The 17570-nt window shown below is 33.5% G+C and overlaps 2 protein-coding genes across 5 annotated transcripts; both read left to right on the forward strand.

The window, feature by feature from the left end:
* Positions 1-1740: 1740 nt before the first annotated feature.
* On the forward strand, positions 1741-7729 carry LOC108215024 (probable serine/threonine-protein kinase PBL21). Its single transcript, XM_017387337.2, has 6 exons — positions 1741-1899; positions 2297-2384; positions 2519-2703; positions 4153-4342; positions 6423-6814; positions 7169-7729. The coding sequence occupies exons 2-6, from the start codon at positions 2297-2299 to the stop codon at positions 7445-7447; spliced, it is 1134 nt and encodes a 377-aa protein (XP_017242826.1). The 5' UTR covers positions 1741-1899; the 3' UTR covers positions 7448-7729.
* Positions 7730-9232: 1503 nt separating this feature from the next.
* On the forward strand, positions 9233-17331 carry LOC108210445 (uncharacterized). Of its 4 annotated transcripts, XR_010289917.1 has the most exons (8): positions 9233-9529; positions 11479-11520; positions 12483-12611; positions 13646-13881; positions 14650-14686; positions 16105-16472; positions 16711-16768; positions 16860-16940. XR_010289917.1 is itself a non-coding variant. In XM_017381728.2 (7 exons), exons 1-7 carry the CDS (start codon positions 9377-9379, stop codon positions 16934-16936), a joined length of 732 nt encoding a protein of 243 aa, XP_017237217.2. In that variant the 5' UTR covers positions 9236-9376; the 3' UTR covers positions 16937-17331. The 4 variants fall into 4 exon arrangements, 2 of the variants coding, with proteins under 2 accessions (XP_017237219.2, XP_017237217.2); XR_010289918.1 differs by lacking the exon at positions 11479-11520; XM_017381728.2 differs by lacking the exon at positions 16105-16472 and having other exon boundaries at positions 9236-9529; positions 16860-17331.
* The last annotated feature ends 239 nt before the right edge of the window (positions 17332-17570 follow it).

Below are 17570 nucleotides of genomic sequence, written 5' to 3' on the forward strand. Positions count from 1 at the left end.
GATAATTACTGATTATTGTACCTGAATTCCATAATTCACGGGGGCCATAAATGAGGTTTTATTGTGCCTTAATGAGGTATTATTGCGTCATTAATGGTTGATTTGTTGATTGGTGTATACCAAATTAAATTTATATAGTGTTAATAATGATAATTAGCTAAAACTGTGATACTTTTTCTTGTCAAGATTTTATTTTATTTTTGAGTAGATATATTTTAGATCTTTTTTCAATTTTCAATTATATTTTCCTGTTTATATTTTAATATTTTTTATATTAATAGTCAGTTATTTTGTTCGGATAAAATTCTATTATGTATCTAACCAAAGAGATCTCACTATCTCTTTGGTGTAGATTTTTTAATGATTTGATTTATATTAGTTTTTTATTACTTTCCTTGTTCTTTAAAAAATTATATAATATTCATATCTTTTAATGAGTTTGTGGACTTTTTCCGTCTTTCGTTTTATATAATTTTATTATTCTATTGTCTGTATGAACTTATTATGGTTTTTATTTGTATTGTATTTTTCAGGATACGCGAGGTGAAAGAAAGAATGATAGCGGGACCTTTTATGAGTGTTTTCTTTACGAACATTAAAGCTTTATTGTCTAAGCGTCCCCGGTCATCTTTGCATGTCCGAGGGTTAGATGGTAAACTTTTTTGAACGAAAGGAACTCCTGGGAGCGGCTATTGTATTCTGATACAATTCATCATACGTGAAAGTATCTTGTGACAAAAAAAAAAAAAGTTTCCAAACTGGACATAAATGAATCGTAATTTATCATATTCATTGCATATCAACTTAAAGGTTATAATCAAATCAAATGGATCGTAATTTATTATATTCATTACATATCAATTGAAAAAGATATAACCAATTTTATGTCAGATAATTTAAATGGATCTCAATTTAGCATATTCAATGCATATCATTAAATATACTCCCTCTATTTTTTTATATATATGATGTTTGACTTTTTGCACACACTTTTACATGCTTTGACCGGGTAGTTAAAAGTATTGTTTTTGAAATCTTTTTTTTTTTGAATAAAAAGTATGTAATCAAAATTTTAATTCACAAAAAAAATTAATTAAAGATATCTAAAGTTAGGTGCACAAGTCAAAAGTGACATATAAAAAAAACAAAGGGAGTATAAGCAAACTAGTTGTGAGTTAATCTTTTAGAAACATTTCATTAAGAAAATGTGTTTTCATAATACACAAAATTCACCACAAGATTTATGGGTTTCAATCAACAAAGTCATTTAATATTTTCAAATTCGAAAGATAATTTAAGTTTTGTAAAAATATAATTATATTTTGTTATTTTTTAAATTGTTGGTTAATATTATTAAATTTTAACGGACTATTCTTAAATTCATATAAAAAAGGAGTATGAATTGAAATAAAAACCAACAAATTTATATTAAAAAGCATTTCAAATATAAAATTAAAAATTAACAAAATATCAATTTCAGAAAAAAGATAACAAAACATTAATATAGAAAACACGTTTTGAGGACCGTCAAAACTACACCTCTTACGCGAAACTTTCTTCCATGAGTTCCATCAGTACACTACATGAGAAGGAATCCAACGTTGCAACCCCTGTGTAGTCGCCACTCTTGTCGGCTCACCCGACTTTATTACACAAACCCAATGGCAACTAAAGTAATTCCACACTTCCCCAAGGACAAAACTGTAAATAAGCACCGAAACGTTTAAATGGCGTAAGGAAGAAATGGGAAGAAAGAGAAGGAAGAGGAGAGCGACCTGCAACCAATTAATCATCAAACCCAAACCCCCTCTTTAAGGCCCGCATATACTTACATATATGCACACAAAAAACACACACTAAAACACACACACTGTGCAGATAAAGAGAGACTTTAAGCAGGTAACAAAATATATGTGTGTATGTGTGTACAGTTGAGGAGTTCAGCTGTACAGAGAAGAAAAATACTACTGGTCAAGTCAAACTGGTCACGGTTTTTCAACACTCTTTTGATTTTTTTGATTTTTTTTAATTTTTTTGTTTGTATATACAGTTGTAATTTTTGTTTTTTCTCAATGTGAATGTATTAATTTATATATGTATTGTTTGGTTTCAATTCTTTGGTTGATTGTAATAGATCTAAGATGTGCCCAGGATTTGAGTTTGTAGATGAGGGATTTTTAGTTTGTGTTTTGTAAGTTTCGTACTGTCTTGTATCATTTATTTTTGCTAAAATTAAAGGTGGAATTTTTCGTCTCTTTTTTCCTTGTCTGCATATATTGTGTGGATATATATACAGATGGGTTGCTTTTCTTGCTTTAGTCCTCACCGGAAAGATGTACAGAATTGCGATGATGAGACCGGGGTTCGTTCAGCTGAATCTTCAGGTTCTTGATCTTTGATTTCGGTTTAATTTGTTGTTATATTGATTTGATTGTACAATGTATAGAATTTGCTGGATGTGGAATTGGGAAGTGCTTGTTTTGTTGGATTAATCGGGTGTTTGGTGAATTGAGTGCAGAAAGAGGGAAGGGAAGAGATGCATTGAAAGGGAGAGGAAAGGAGAATGGTACTCGAAGTGGAGAAGGGGCGTGTAGCTATACGTTCCGTGAGCTTGCAGTTGCAGCTAATAATTTTCGAGATGTTAATCTGATTGGGCAAGGTGGTTTTGGAAGTGTTTACAAAGGTCGGCTTGAATCAGGACAGGTAAATTGTGGTTCATTGAAGTTCCCTTCATTTCTGCGCATGTTTATTAATCTTAATATATGTTATTATGTAGTTTACTAGTAGCCTTGCCCCTTTTGAAGTTAAATTTTCCATATTTATCTTGTTTGGAATCATGATTAAGGTTTAAGATCATCAAGTGGTCTTGTTATGTACAAGTAATAAATGGATGGGTTGGTTTATTATTATGACACTTTTTCTACTTTCGAAGCTATGGTCTTAAAGAATTCTCATTCAATAATAGGCGCGGTAAAAATTTAAAAAACGATATGAGGCTTGCATTTATTTAAACCTTTTTTCCCCTTCTTTGCAATTAAGTGTCTTTCTGTTTATCATATACTACTAGATTCTTGCATGATTTCTGGGGGTGTACATACTGAACGGGTGAAGGAGAACTCACTGGAACAATACTGATGATATGGTTCAAGACTATATTCATCCTTCAGGGGGGTTGTATCTTGTATGAATTTCTAGCTTGCTGAAGCCTATATATATCTAGATAGTTCCATCCTACTAGACATGGAACATAGGGATGACAGACACTTAAGCTTAAATGGAAATATAAAACACATATTTTGACTTGATGCGCAAAGGCGTATCTAGGCTCTAGCACTCTGTCAACCTCCCTCTATGCTCTTCGGTAATTTCAATATGATGTTGCTTCAAAGAAATATATATAAATAAAAAGGACTTTGACATGTCTTGTTTTTGTAGCTTTTCAGAGGACAACACCATCCTTCCATATTTGTTCTTATTCTGTTAATTTTTGTTCCTTGATTTTCACCAGTTTATGTGATGAATATACAAGTGCATATAGGATGATGGCCTATAAATACGAATAGCATCAACTCCATGATGCAACCGAATACTAAGCATAGGCTCTAAAAACTTGTTGGTTAAGCTTTTATATGGTGTTATAAAGGGGTTTCATAGTATCTTCTAACACTAAGAAAAGCAGATTTGAATTGACGCCCTATATGTAGGTGAAGATGCATTATTAACTGCTCAATTATCATCGCTAATAACTATATGCTAAGAGTAGCTGCTTAGTATACTTATTGAGAGAGTCCTGGTTTCCATTTTTGTATACATGGTACACAACTTAGATAACCAAACATATGCGTTGTACCACTCATAGAGCAGAGTCTAGGGCTAGCAATATTTTTGCTAACCTTACCTTTACTCCAAGACAATGGAGAGGCTTTTCCTGTGAAGGCATGATACGCCACTTTAATGTTTATCATAATTCTTCTACAACCTGTAATATGCAACATGTAATATGCACAAGGGTTGTGGTAGCTATTATTTACATTCTGGATATGTGCATGAGGATACTCCATATTAAATTGTATAATGCTTTCATCATAAAATTTCATTTTGCAATTTAAGACTGTCATAATATTGACTATGATACTTGAATTTCATGATCAGCTTGTTGCTGTTAAAAAGCTTAATCTGAACGGGCATCAAGGAAACAAGGAATTTATTATGGAGGTTCTTATGTTAAGTTTGCTGCACCATCCCAATCTTGTTACTTTGAAAGGCTACTGCACTGATGGGGATCAAAGACTATTGGTCTACGAGTACATGGCCATGGGCAGCTTGGAGAATCATCTCTTTGGTAGTAATTCACAATTTTTTTAATTTAAACCTTATAATCGAACATGCAATTATTTGTAGTTAGTTTTAAAAATGCCATTTGTTCTATGTTTTCATCTATATTAATTATTTTGCGACCACTTTTTTTCTTTTTGAGAGTGACTATATATCTTTACTGCATAATTAGTATTAATTCTGAACTAACGGTACACTGATATCTAATCAAGGCTGCTGAGGCTGTTGAATTTTGAAGATTATGTAAGTTGAAAATTCATCATTTTGATTCCTGGCATCTTATTAAACCCTTATTCCAAGATATGGTATTTGGTTATCCTATGAGTATAATAATTGTTATAGCATAGGGCCATAAGCTGCTCTTTCGAGCTTTTAGTTTCACTAATATGTATCTTAACATTAATTTTACCTGGCTGCACGTTGCTTGCGTATCTGATTCTGATGTAATTTGGTCCTTCAACATGTGATATTCCTTGTCTGTTTGTTCATCCTGTTGTTTGAGTTCAAAATATACTTTTTGGTTGAGAAGTATCATCTTTTTTAATAAATCACGTGTTCATCCTGTCTGTTTGTGCATTTTGGTCATAGTTTTTCTCTGAAATGGGATGTGTTGCCGTTTCCATCGCATGATTTACTTGTTTGTGTAGTTTCCTTGGGTAAGAGATCAAAAAAAATATAAATCCCTGCATCAGAAATATATAGTTGAAAAGAAGTGGAACGTGAAAACTGCAAATTGATTTCATGTGCTACCTCAAGTCCAGAATATTCCGATAAAGTAAATCTTTAACTAATATATCCTAGTATTTTCCTTTCTGCAAGTCAGAATAAGACGGCATCTCTCATTAAGTAGTAATTATGTATAAATTTTCTACTAGTTACTTTGTAACACGGAACTCTGGAAGTCGTATTCTACCATTTTGCTAAAGGCTGTTCTGCTTTGGCTATATGCATTCCTTTGGAAATTGCTGATAGCAGTTTCTGTTTCAGTTTGTCCTATAGATCCATCCATTAAAGAGATAATCCTGGTTGAGTTGAACTAATTTTGAGCCAAGTTGTTAGTATATCGGTGCTGCACATTATCGATTTCTCTTTCATTTCAGTGACTTAAGATGTATTTTTATGTGATTCGTTTGTTCTTAGATTTATTTTGTGTCGAATGAAATTTATCATGATGTTTTCATTTGGATGTTTTCTCTATATTCTTTTGAGTGAACTAATGTACCCAGTACATCCACCTATTTCCTTATGATTTAGCTGTTTTAAGTTTTATATTGTGCTCTTCTCAAAAAAAAAAAAAAAAGGTTTTATATTGTGCTGAGAGCAATTTATCACGATGTTCTTAGTTGGTGATCTCATATTCTTTTGATTTAAACAAAATTATATGAATATAGATTGTGCATCAGCTGATATATATGAAATGCTTAAAAGTCTTGAGGCTGTAGGTTTCCTCGGACAAAGAAGAACTTGGCTACGAGAGACACTTTGTTGTACTGTTATACATGTAGCACAAGCATCTATAGAAACTGAGTACTATGTCCCACCTAATTGCAGTTCCTATATTAAAAGGACAAACTTCTAAATTATATTACTACGACTCTTTTGTTTAGGTAGCCATACCCTTGTTCGACACTTGGACACTCGGACACGACACTTATTCCGTGTCAGATCCATTGACTGAAATGTTGACACTTTAACTAAAAGACCACATTTAAGTTTTATATACAATGTAAACCCAAAAAAAGAAAAGCAAAATAATAAGGCAAAATAAAAAACAAGCAAAGAAGGTCCCTAATTTGCAAAATTTCTTACATATTTGTCTTTAATTATGACTTGATAGTTATTTTGTGTTAAGGTATCTTGTTTATTAATGTATTATGTTGTGTCCAAAAAAAGGACAGTGTCCCCATGTCTCCAATTTTAAGATTTTTCAAGTCCGACATTCAGATATGTGTCATATCTAACACTTCGTACCTGAGTCAGAGTAACGAAGCTTCTATAAGCAGTTTAACTTTGTAAGTAGTGTTCATGCGGGTTGGTTTGGTTTTATGCATCATCTTGTCATTCTTACTGGACATGCATGTTGGCAGATTTAAGACCTGACAAGAAAGTACTGGAGTGGAGCACAAGATTAAAAATTGCTGTAGGTGCAGCTCGTGGTCTGGAATATCTTCATTGTAAAGCGAGCCCTCCTGTTATCTATCGTGATTTGAAATCTTCCAATATACTGCTAGATAATGAATTCCACCCAAAGCTCTCAGATTTTGGACTTGCAAAACTGGGCCCTGTTGGAGACAACACTCATGTCTCTACTCGAGTGATGGGAACTTATGGTTACTGCGCACCGGAATATGCCATGAGTGGAAAATTGACTCTAAAATCTGATATCTATAGCTTTGGAGTGGTTATGTTGGAGCTGATTACAGGGCGCAGGGCATATGACAGCGCTAGAAATCCAGGAGAGCAGAATGTAGTTGTTTGGGTGAGTTATATGTGAACATTATCTTGCTTGTTGCTTTCTAGGATTCCATTAAAGACTTCAGATAAGCAAAAATAATTATTATCTCTCGGAAGTACTTGGAAAGAATTTCATAAAACTTGATTAATTATAAGCTAGTGGTTCATATGATCTAAATAGTGTTGTTTAGTTAAACAGGTAATCTGAGTCATTACAGGTTTTTATTTATCCTACATGTTTCGTGGTGTCTGATCTATCGACTAATATTAGCTTTACTCTTCTACGATGTGATGTACCAGTGATGTGTCAACTTGTCCAGCAATTATGTTTTTAGTTTCATAGTTGTAATTTTAACTCTCATATTTGTTTTAACTGCAGGCTCGCCCTTTCATGAAAGACAAAAGAAAGTTTGTTCAGCTTGTTGACCCCTTGTTACAAGGACGTTTTTCTACTAGTTCTTTGCACCATACCGTTGCCATCACTGCAATGTGCATTCAAGAGCAACCAACTTTCCGTCCTCTGATTGGTGATATTGTTGTTGCTCTCGAGTACTTGGCCTCTCAAGCTGAGAGTTCAGACGCTACCAGAAGTGGATCTCGCACTCCACAACAGCCATCACCTTCTCATCGTCATCGATTGAATGTTCACTTCTCTTAAAAGCCAACAGAGGAACATCACTATGACGTTGAAGGAGGACCATCAGGAAATGCAGTAAGCAGGTCGATTTAAGTTGCCAGAAACACTGGTAGATCTTATGAGAACTAAACGAAAGCATGCTCCCATAATATAACTTAAAATTTACTTTATGTTTTAAGATATTTGGAGAAAGATGTGGCAAAAGATATCCGTGTACAGTTTACATGGTCAGAAATTAGTTCAGCTTGGGCATATTTTTATATTTTTACTTAGACAGGGTTTTTGCAGGCCGTATCAGACACACATGTTTTCACCCATACACAAATATTGGATTACAATACTAAGGATCGTTATATTCTCTATCCCCTCACCCTCTGTAGGTTAATAGTTTTATTTATTTATTTATTAGCGTCAAGGGAAACTATTTTTTACATATAAAAAAGAAGAAATTAGACACAAATTGTCATGGATAGCCTTATATGCAAAACTTATTCATCTCCTGTTCCTCGTTCATTTATGCCCATAGATTTAAAGACTCAAGATGTACACTAGGAAATGAATAGCCTTTTTATTTCTTTGTAACAAGTCTTGTTCTTTCTGTTCTACCCTAACTTTCGTTCGATGTTAGTTAAGGTCTAGAAAAATGCCAACCATCAGTGTATGGGGTACAGTAGAACCTCGCTGGATACTACTTCCATCCCAAAGGAACTGTCACTTTGACTATTTGCGGTGTTACTTCGACTATTTGCACTAAGTTGAGGTAAAAAAAACATGATTCCGTCCATTATTTTTCAATTTTTTTTTTTAGAATAAAAATATGAGCGTTAAATTTTTATTTAGAAAAAAAAATTAAAAAATAATATATTAAAGTATATTTTATTTGCACCTCAAATTATGCAAAAAGTCAAACGAAACTTATTTTGAGACGGAAGCTCTTTAAATTCATAAAAAGTCTGAGCACGGTTGGATAGCTCAGTGGTAAAGAGCTTATCCTCTGTCGTCCCAGGTCATGGGTTCGACCCTGGCTCACCCCGAGAGTTTCGTAGAACAGATACTCATATGTAAGGCTATAAGCCATATTTGTCAAAAAAAAAAAAAAAAAAAATTCATAAAAAGTCTCGATCTCAATTCGCAAATGATCAGCCTTTGTATTAAAATTCAATAACTCGGATCTCCCATGATAATCAATATACTTTTCTGGAATTTGATAAATATGGACTTCAACTTTCGCAAGTGATATTTTTGACTATATAAATGTTTTCTTATACACTTTGTGAAGATGAAGGATATTTTTTAATATTGATTTACGTATTTTTTTGTTGAATAACTTTCGCACAAATATATGTATTATATTTTGTTCATCTTCTGGTATCTTTTATATTGTGTTTTTGACAAATTCATCAATTTAGGTAATGTTAATGAATTTATAAATTATTAGATTCTTAAATAAATTTAATTCAATGACTTCCTAAAAATCACCTGACATTATTAATATACATCAACTCACCCATCATGTGATTTTCTGTGTTATTTATTTATTTTTTTCTAATCAGTATTTTTTTAAAAAGAATTTGTATCTTCATTTTTCGACAATCAGTTTAAGTATGATCAATTTGCATACCTATACTTCAATATGATTAAGAAATATATTTATTTTAATTTATAATTTAAGAAGGTTATCGGTAATGCCAAGTAAATCATATATATATTATACATATATTATAAATAAATATTTTAAATTAAATAAAAATTATTAAAAGTTTAATTATAGTTGAAATTTAAGCAAATCAATGCTTACATATTACGTTCCTACCAATTTATCAAGAGATTAAAGGCTGCCCTCCTGCATATCTACACACATCTGATAAGAACAGCCCATGTATTCAAAATACAAAATATATGCTTCTAGGTTTTGAATTACAAGTGATAATTAGATAAATCTAGTCTGAGATGAGCAGCGAAAATAATGATGGGCGAGATGAGAATTCATGGCCTCAATCAAATAGAAACAATAACAATAAAGCTACCAAAGAGTCTGAGGATATGCGTTTATGGGGTATCTTGATTTTTGGTTTTATTGGAGCTAGTGTTACTACTTTGGCTGTAAGTAATCTTGTCTTTTTTCTCTTTTTCTTGATTACCCATGTGTTATTTTAATTTGTTATTTTGATTGCTTGCTTACTCTGTTCTTGATTAGTATTTGCATTTATATGATTAGTATTGGGCGTGATTGTATTAGGTTGGTTTTCTGGGTTGTGGGTTTTCTTGATTTATTAGTACAGGAATTAACCGTAAGTTGATGGGGTAGTTTAGATTGATGGTATGATCAAGATAGAGAGTGGGCGAGCTTGAATTGAAGTAAAAATTAGTAAATGGGTGAGCTTGAAATATATATGGAAAGTTGTTGCCTGTCATTCCAAATCCTTGAAGAATTAGTAAATGAGTTCTGTTAGTACACTTTCAGCCTGTAGATTAAGACGGTCATCATGAGAATGTATTTTCGGAGTACCAACTGACTTGAAGAAGAAGAGGAGGTGGGTGTATTAAGAACGTTGCGCTGTTTTAGCTTCACTTTTGATGAGGGAGACTTGGAATAATTGATAAACATAGGCATTGGAAAAAGTTTGTAATATCTAAAAACAGGGTTCTGCTCTTTAAGATTATTAGTGGATTGCAAAATGCATGATGTGTGGAGATGTAGCCTTGTTGCTGGCTTTTGTTAGTGTTGTTAGAATGTTGCTTATTTTGGGAGAGAAACAATGTAAAACCAAATTAGATACTTTGGGTTAGTAAAGCTGTTATAGAGGTTTTAGTAGAATGGAATCAGACTTCTGTGTTGTGTCAGTTCTGGGTTCCATCATATTTGCCGTCACTTGTAAGGCTTCCTGGCGCCCCTTTGTCTTGTAGCTTTCAAGTTTGAGCCACGAATGACACATTCATCTACACAAAAGAGAAAAAAGAACCGTTTTGACTTGGAGTAGACGAGACTTGACGTCTTCAATCCCAATGTGTGGCTCTTCTCAAGTGTCTGATCATCAGATCATTCACATCAGTCTACTCATACTCCTTCTTAATAACCCTTGTGTTCATGTCTTCTCTTGTTTTATGTTCAGTTCAGCTTATAGATATTATTACATATAGAACCAAGATACCCAAAGTTCTAGTTATTGTAAGGTCTAAGGAGAGTGAGATGTGCACGAACCTTGTCTATACTATCAGAGTTGAGGTTGTTTCCATGGAGGGCCTGGCATTTAGAGAAAAACTGGCAAGTTTGAAGAGGACCAAGAGCTTACAAATTATGGAAAATTTTCAAGATATTAAGCAGCTGGATGAAGGCATAAAAGACAAAGGATAGGGATTTTAGGGGAATAAAGACATGCAATAACACAGTGTAAAGCAACATGAAGGACCAGTGCAGTGTATGTAGGCATTTCACCCCAGTGCCTTAACAAGTGATACAATCACGGAAAAATCAAAGAACAAAGATATTAACAATCTAAATAAAGATGACCAAATGATCTTTAAATCCATGATATATATAAGAAAAAAATGTTATGGTCCAAGAAAACAATAATTGGTGCACAACTAGAAAATTATCTGGAGTTGGTTATGTCATCTTCTTTCATGAGAGCGATTCTTGTGGAAGGTCTTGTTCGAGTAAAGGGCTTTCATCTGGTTGGTTATGGCCTTTGTTATCTGGGCTCGGCTGGAATGCCAGGGCCGGACTTGGCAATATATTTGTAATTCAAAATGTTCTTGCCTAATATAGTTGTCTGGGTGTCCATGCCCATATACTCTTGTCCAATTTTCGAGTGTCTAACATTGGTACTCAAGGCAAAAGAAAGAGTTGGGCCAACTGAGTTCTTTTACATGTCCATACATGATTGTGTGAAAATTTTGATAACTAATTATGTCACTAGATACTTCATATAATAGGAATATGAAGAATCATAAATAATAATAGATTTAGAAATACAATTACCTTTGTCTGCGAACTGTTACAAGTATGAAATGTTGCATGGAAAGTATGTGATAGTTGAATCATCTGGCAGGTTAGGCAGTTGCGGGCAACAGTTGATTGGTTCAGTGCTCAGGTAGTGGCCTTTTGTCTTGCATATAAAACTAAAAACTAATTATTGGTAGGTGAAGTATTCTACACTGATTTTCATGTTCGTATAGTTATTTGTCTTTTAGTTTGTACCATCCTATCCTTTAAGGCTTCTTATATGCTTTAAAAACATATTTTAGACTTCAGGTGTGAAACAATCAACAAACAAAAATTTCCTGTGTTAGATAAGGTTACGGGGCACTGGTAGCTTTTATATTTCCATGCTTGTGAATATCTTGTTACAATTTCTTATAGAAGCTAGCTATAATCTTCTAAGCTCAAATCTCTTGCATCCTAGGTTTGCCCTTACCAAAATTTTATCCTCTCTATTTTACCCGGGCTCTTTATCACATACCGACTTTTGAGTACCCATGTCGGATATTTGACACTCAGAAATTAGTATGATCACTCAACTGTGGGACAAAAATTGCAAAAATATTGAAATATTTTGTATAAAAAAATATTTTCAAATATTGCTAATTTCTGAGACATTTTGAAGCAAGTCTGGATGGCATAGTTTTCTTTATGAGAATAACACAAGAAAGACTGTTGTGTGCTCTTTAATAGGTCTTTTATCTGAAATTGCAATTACCCGCTCTTCCTACCTGATCAGTAATTTATTAACTAATGTATAGAATTGGAAGGTGAAGGACTTAAGAATCACTTGGGGTGGCATTTACCTTGGATGTTATTGTAGAAGTCTATAGTACTTGTGCCACTATAGGTTTTTTAGTTGGTTCTTTTAGTTTATTTTCATGCGTTTAAGCTTATATGTATGTATGAGAACCAGTGATGGATGTAAACTTACCCATCTTTTGGTGCATGACGATTATTTTTTTTGTTTCCTAATTTGCTTGAAGTTAAATCACAAGTTTATGCTGTATTATACATGTTTTTAAATGCATTTACCACCTAACCTGATTATGCATGTGATTCCAATATGACAAGATGACCAGATCTCAGTCATCGTGGAGAACAGCAAAAGGTGGTACATTCCGCACAAGTTTTCAGGAGGAAGCATGGAAAAGATATAATCGACGAATGCAGGAAGAATACGAAGAAGAACTGGAAAGAGTGGTAAGAAAATATTACTTCATTCTTCTGTACTTTTCTTCTTTTGCCTATTTCATGTCATATAAGTTTGAACTTAATATAGCATTGCAAAATTGTATGTTTCACTTAAACATGTTTAAATTTCTTTTTGAGTTGGTTACTCATTTGATGCTTGGGCACTTAATGATGATAAATGATATGTTAAGCTCTTTTTTGAATCCACAGATACAATATATTATAATATTACTTTCAAACAAGTAGGCATCAGAGTTTTTTTTGTTGCTAAATATGCATCAGCATTTTACTTGCAGAAGAACATAATTCATCCTTTTTGGAAGCTGATTTCAATTCACTAATTCAGATATATTTGTTTTACTAATTACTGCTATTCCTCTGCGTTGTACTGCGCTCTCCAGATATATCATAGATATTTGTAATCCAGCTTTATCCCATGTTTATATATTTAGTTTTAGGTATGTATAAACTTGTAATTTGAAGGAGCTATGTAGCTCAAAAAACCAACTAAAAGCTGGGCCTTGTTAATTTCTATGTATATAAGCATGTATGTGTGCCTCTGAGCTCAGATATGCAACTGTTTTGTTCCCCTGCACACCACACCTTGCCAGCTCTATTCTGTTTACATTTTTTCCAACAATAAATCCAACCATACATTCGAATAACATTTTAATATAAAAAGGCACGGCAAAAGGATATTTCTCGACAGTTGTTTATCACTTTCATGACTAAATGTACTCACAGTAATACTTCAAGTAGCGAGACACAGTCACTGTAAAAGACGGAAATTTGCTTGTTCCTTTGCATAGAGATATAGGTGACATGTATGGTTAAATTACATAATTTAGAAAATAGTACTCCAATAAACAAAAATCTAAAAGTGTGCGCTTATGCCATATAAGTGTCAAGGAATCATCTTCCCCTATCCCCCCCTCCCCTTTCCTTTATACTTTTGGTTTGGTGTTTGGTTTCTTATGTAACAGAAGATTAAATGTCTTAAGGTGAAAGCATGACTAATTAGTTTTCTCCTATGTGCTTCGAAGGAACGCATAAGACGCATGCAGAGTGTCTTCAATAGAGAGAGAAACAAACATAAAAGAGGGTATGAGAGCTGGAGGGAATATGGCCCCGGTCAATATCATCAGCATTTCCAGAGGGACGATTGGTACTGGAAGACAGACACATCAACTAGAGATCGAAGGAGTAACTATGGTCAGACTCCACAAAATAACATAAGTTATTCATTGTCCCACCACTACACAGTTTTGGGTCTAGACAGGTAATGAACTGTATGAATACTGTACTTGTACCTATATGTTCCTATGTACATGAGGGAATCCCATTCTGTATCATTGGATTCATTGCTATAGTTATTTAGTATTTTTCTAGTTCTTGATCAAGTTTTTACAGAGCAAGAATATCTTTTTTTATTTCCTTTTTATATAATTTCTTTTCTGGTAGTGTTGACCGGCTAATATGGGGATGAAAACTACCTATATCTGGTCAGGCTGGCTCTACTTTTATTCTTCCTGAGGGAGCTTTGGGATGTTGCCTACTCAAATAAATATTAAATGCTTTTATAAGAACTAGGATGACACAATGACCAGCAGTTTCCTGTTTTGATCAGTAAACAACTTAGTGAGAACCGAAAAGCATAATACCATTTGTATATATTATGTCTTAAGATGTTGAGTTTAGTTACCTTTATAACCGTAAGGAGAAAAGACCTTACCTTTTTAAGTTTTGGTCTTTGTAGTACTTTACCTAATAAAAAAATATATCAAGCAGTAAAAGTAAAAGGCAAGAAGTCTGTCCGATCAAAACTGGTGCTTCTGATGCCAAATATCGGCTGCTGTATTTTTAGTGTGTAGTGTTTTTATTGTTAAATGGTGTGGGTGGGTGTATTGCATGTTTGTTTTTACTTTTCCTGAAATTTAATGTGCTGATGTCCATATAGAATTGCATACAAGATATGTTACTAATTATTATTATGTGAAGACTGGTATGATTTGAACTTATCTTATTGTATTAATTCCCTTTATGACAGGTCGAGGACAAAACCATACACAGAAGATGAGATAAAGGTACGAATTGAGTGTTATCTAAGGCTTCTGCATTATTGATGATTAAGGTTATAATCTACTGCGTTGACTAATTTGTGAAGTTACACATTTCATATGTCATCACTCTTTTCAAATATAATTGTATCTATGTACTTGCTTCTGTTTGTATTGAATGACTGCAATAGCATCATGCTATAAAAGCACTTGTCATAGATGACCCTCTGCTTTATGAGCATAAACATCACCCTTGAAGAAACGCAACTACACAGTCACTTATTGTTTTCTCTGTGGACTCCCTTAAAAATTTACCTTTTGTCCAGTATTCTTGGCATACTTATCTCTATAGTTACTCTTCTATTTGTGGATCCATGATGAAGTAAGAAGGCTTTAATAATGTACATCTTGTCTTGGGGAGTTCAACAGATCCCTTGTATTGGTGAAGTCTATTCAATATTTTAGCGCATCCATCGTGGTAAGAAGTTAGGAGTGTTGATATATCCCGTAGAATTTAATATATGCAACGGGATGCCCATGGGGTCTAAAACTTATGTGCATACTAAGCCTTCAAATATTCCTCAAAAGAGTATATGCATATAATTTATTAATCCCCATTTTTCTAAAAAAGTATTGCTTGTTCTCTATAATCACCTTTCAAGAGTCTTGTTGAAAGAAAAAAAATTGTATTAATTGTTTGCTTTTTACCAAATTTGAAGACATGTTCTTATTTGAATTATCATAAATAGTGTTGCATACTTGTATATGTGTGTATTGTACTCAAAAGCACCAATTTTTAGCAAAAAACACGGTAAATTACAAATTTGCAAAAATGGTAGTTTTGGCAAAAGGAGTTGGATATCTCATATCAGACCCAAGTGTCTAGCAGTACAGGACCTGTGATAAATGGCATAGTGACATATTTTGTGCGGAATTGCAGAGTAGTGTTATTAGAATTCATGAAATTGATGTTTGGTCTTTAACAGTTTGTGCAGATGTGATTGGAAAATACCAGAATAGTCAGCTTAATCCCTTTAATGTTCTTTACCATTTGTTTCAATGGATGGTTACAAGAATATTAATATAACTCTAAGAAGAGACCAGTTGATATGATTTATCCTAAAAGGAGGATTATGTTAAATGTATTAAAGAGAAGATACTCCATTCTAATTAAAGAGGAGTTTTCAGTGCCACTCTCTATTATGATGTTACATGAAGACTTATCATCTGCGTGTCTTAGTTACATTATATTAGATTCTTAGTGCTAATAAACATATATCTAGTTACCAGTTCTGCAACTAATTGTAGTACAAAATATTCCTCAATTTTGAACTGACTGGCCTCCTTTCTTGTATGGGGAAAAGGTATTTTAGCTGATGATTGGTATTCAGTTGTCAGTACACTTCTTGCTGTTGTCAGAGCTCTGTTTATCTGTATTTATGTAGGATGCCTCAACGGCATACATCTTTGCACTTGTACAAGACAGAAATCTCATGGTGATAAATGGCTTATGTTGCTTTACCTTCTCTCAACTTGTTGGAACCTCTGTTGCTTCATTTCCGCAGAGTAAAACCACATCATACAACTTCAAATTGGTGACATGGTGTGAGTGTGTTACATGCGCTCACAGTATGAAGATGTGGGGTACCAGTTAAGACTAGCTAAGAACGATGTGCATTCTTCTTTCCTCTTCAAATTGCTTGTCAATGAGCCCACACTTTTCACTTTTTATATATTTATGAGAGGGTTGATACCATTTCACAAGTCTGAGGTGGTGTAATTGTGTTATTCTTTGTTTTCTCTTTTAGCAGGGGTAAATATCCTGTCTGTCTCGGCTTGCTACTGAATTATGTGTTTTTACAGAAATTCTTAATCTTCGTTTTCGTTAGAACATGTTTTCATATAAACTAATGACACAGATTCATATATTCATGTGCAATGTTGTGTTGCTCTCTATTTATCGTATTTCTATTGGTTCGGAATTATCAAAGAAAGCTTACCCAGTAAATGATAGGTATGTAATTGAGAAGTAATATATTCACATGTTGCAGACTGCATTCCGGGTCAAAGCAAAGCAGTTCCATCCAGATCAGAATCAGGATAATAAAGGTATTTCTTGATTAGCCAATGAAGTGAGCTTTTTTATGTTTTTACTTTGTACTGTTTTGATGTCTTTGTCTTGTTTTGTTGCATTTTGCAGTTGCTGCTGAAGAGAAATTTAAGGAGGTTATGACATCTTATGAGGCTATAAAATCAGAAAGGAAAGACAAGAAGTAACGGCATTACAGATATCGTAGTACTTGAACAGTCTGCTGTTTCCAATACTTTTCTAGCTCAGGAAATCGGGTAGTTTTCACGGCGACAGATGTTATTATGGTAGCCACTTAGTTGAGATTCCTTGTTGTAATTGTAGGGTTCTCTCAAATTTTTGGATATGGAGGAGAGGTATCTGTATATTATTTCAAAACTTCTCTGAAGTTTCTTGTATATTACTTATAATAAAACTTCTCCGGTCTCCGCATTTGCAACTATTTGAACAAGCATAACAGTCCTTGTTCCATAACATACATGTATATGTAGCCTGTGCTCCTGTAGTATTTTTGGAACACTCTGAGTTTGAGCAATAATTCTACTTCACAATGTCTTTATTGAATGATGATACAGTCATAGAATTTTGTGTTGATTACTGTTTTCTTTTTCTTTGACATTTGTGTTGATGCCACCATTTGTAAATGATCTCTCTTAGATTATTAGTCGCTGGGATGAAACTGGACACAGGAGGATTTTCCAAGGGGGATGAAGGGCTAAAGTAGTTGCTCTTAACTTTTTTTTTTTTTTGTCGAGCCCCAAGTCCTAACAGTAAAAATTCTTAAGAATTGGTATAAACTGTATGATTTCATAGCATCGATTT

Source organism: Daucus carota, chromosome 3, assembly GCF_001625215.2.
Source record: "Daucus carota subsp. sativus chromosome 3, DH1 v3.0, whole genome shotgun sequence".
Lineage (NCBI taxonomy): Eukaryota > Viridiplantae > Streptophyta > Magnoliopsida > Apiales > Apiaceae > Daucus > Daucus carota.

Coding starts and splice junctions, on each gene's coding strand:
- LOC108215024 (XM_017387337.2), top strand. CDS start 2,297: ATGGGTTGCTTTTCTTGCTTTAGTCCTCACCGGAAAGATGTACAGAAT. Junction 2,385..2,518: donor TCGTTCAGCTGAATCTTCAG/GTTCTTGATCTT, acceptor AATTGAGTGCAG/AAAGAGGGAAGGGAAGAGAT. Junction 4,343..6,422: donor CTTGGAGAATCATCTCTTTG/GTAGTAATTCAC, acceptor GCATGTTGGCAG/ATTTAAGACCTGACAAGAAA.
- LOC108210445 (XM_017381728.2), top strand. CDS start 9,377: ATGAGCAGCGAAAATAATGATGGGCGAGATGAGAATTCATGGCCTCAA. Junction 13,882..14,649: donor ACAGTTTTGGGTCTAGACAG/GTAATGAACTGT, acceptor CCTTTATGACAG/GTCGAGGACAAAACCATACA. Junction 14,687..16,710: donor ACACAGAAGATGAGATAAAG/GTACGAATTGAG, acceptor CACATGTTGCAG/ACTGCATTCCGGGTCAAAGC.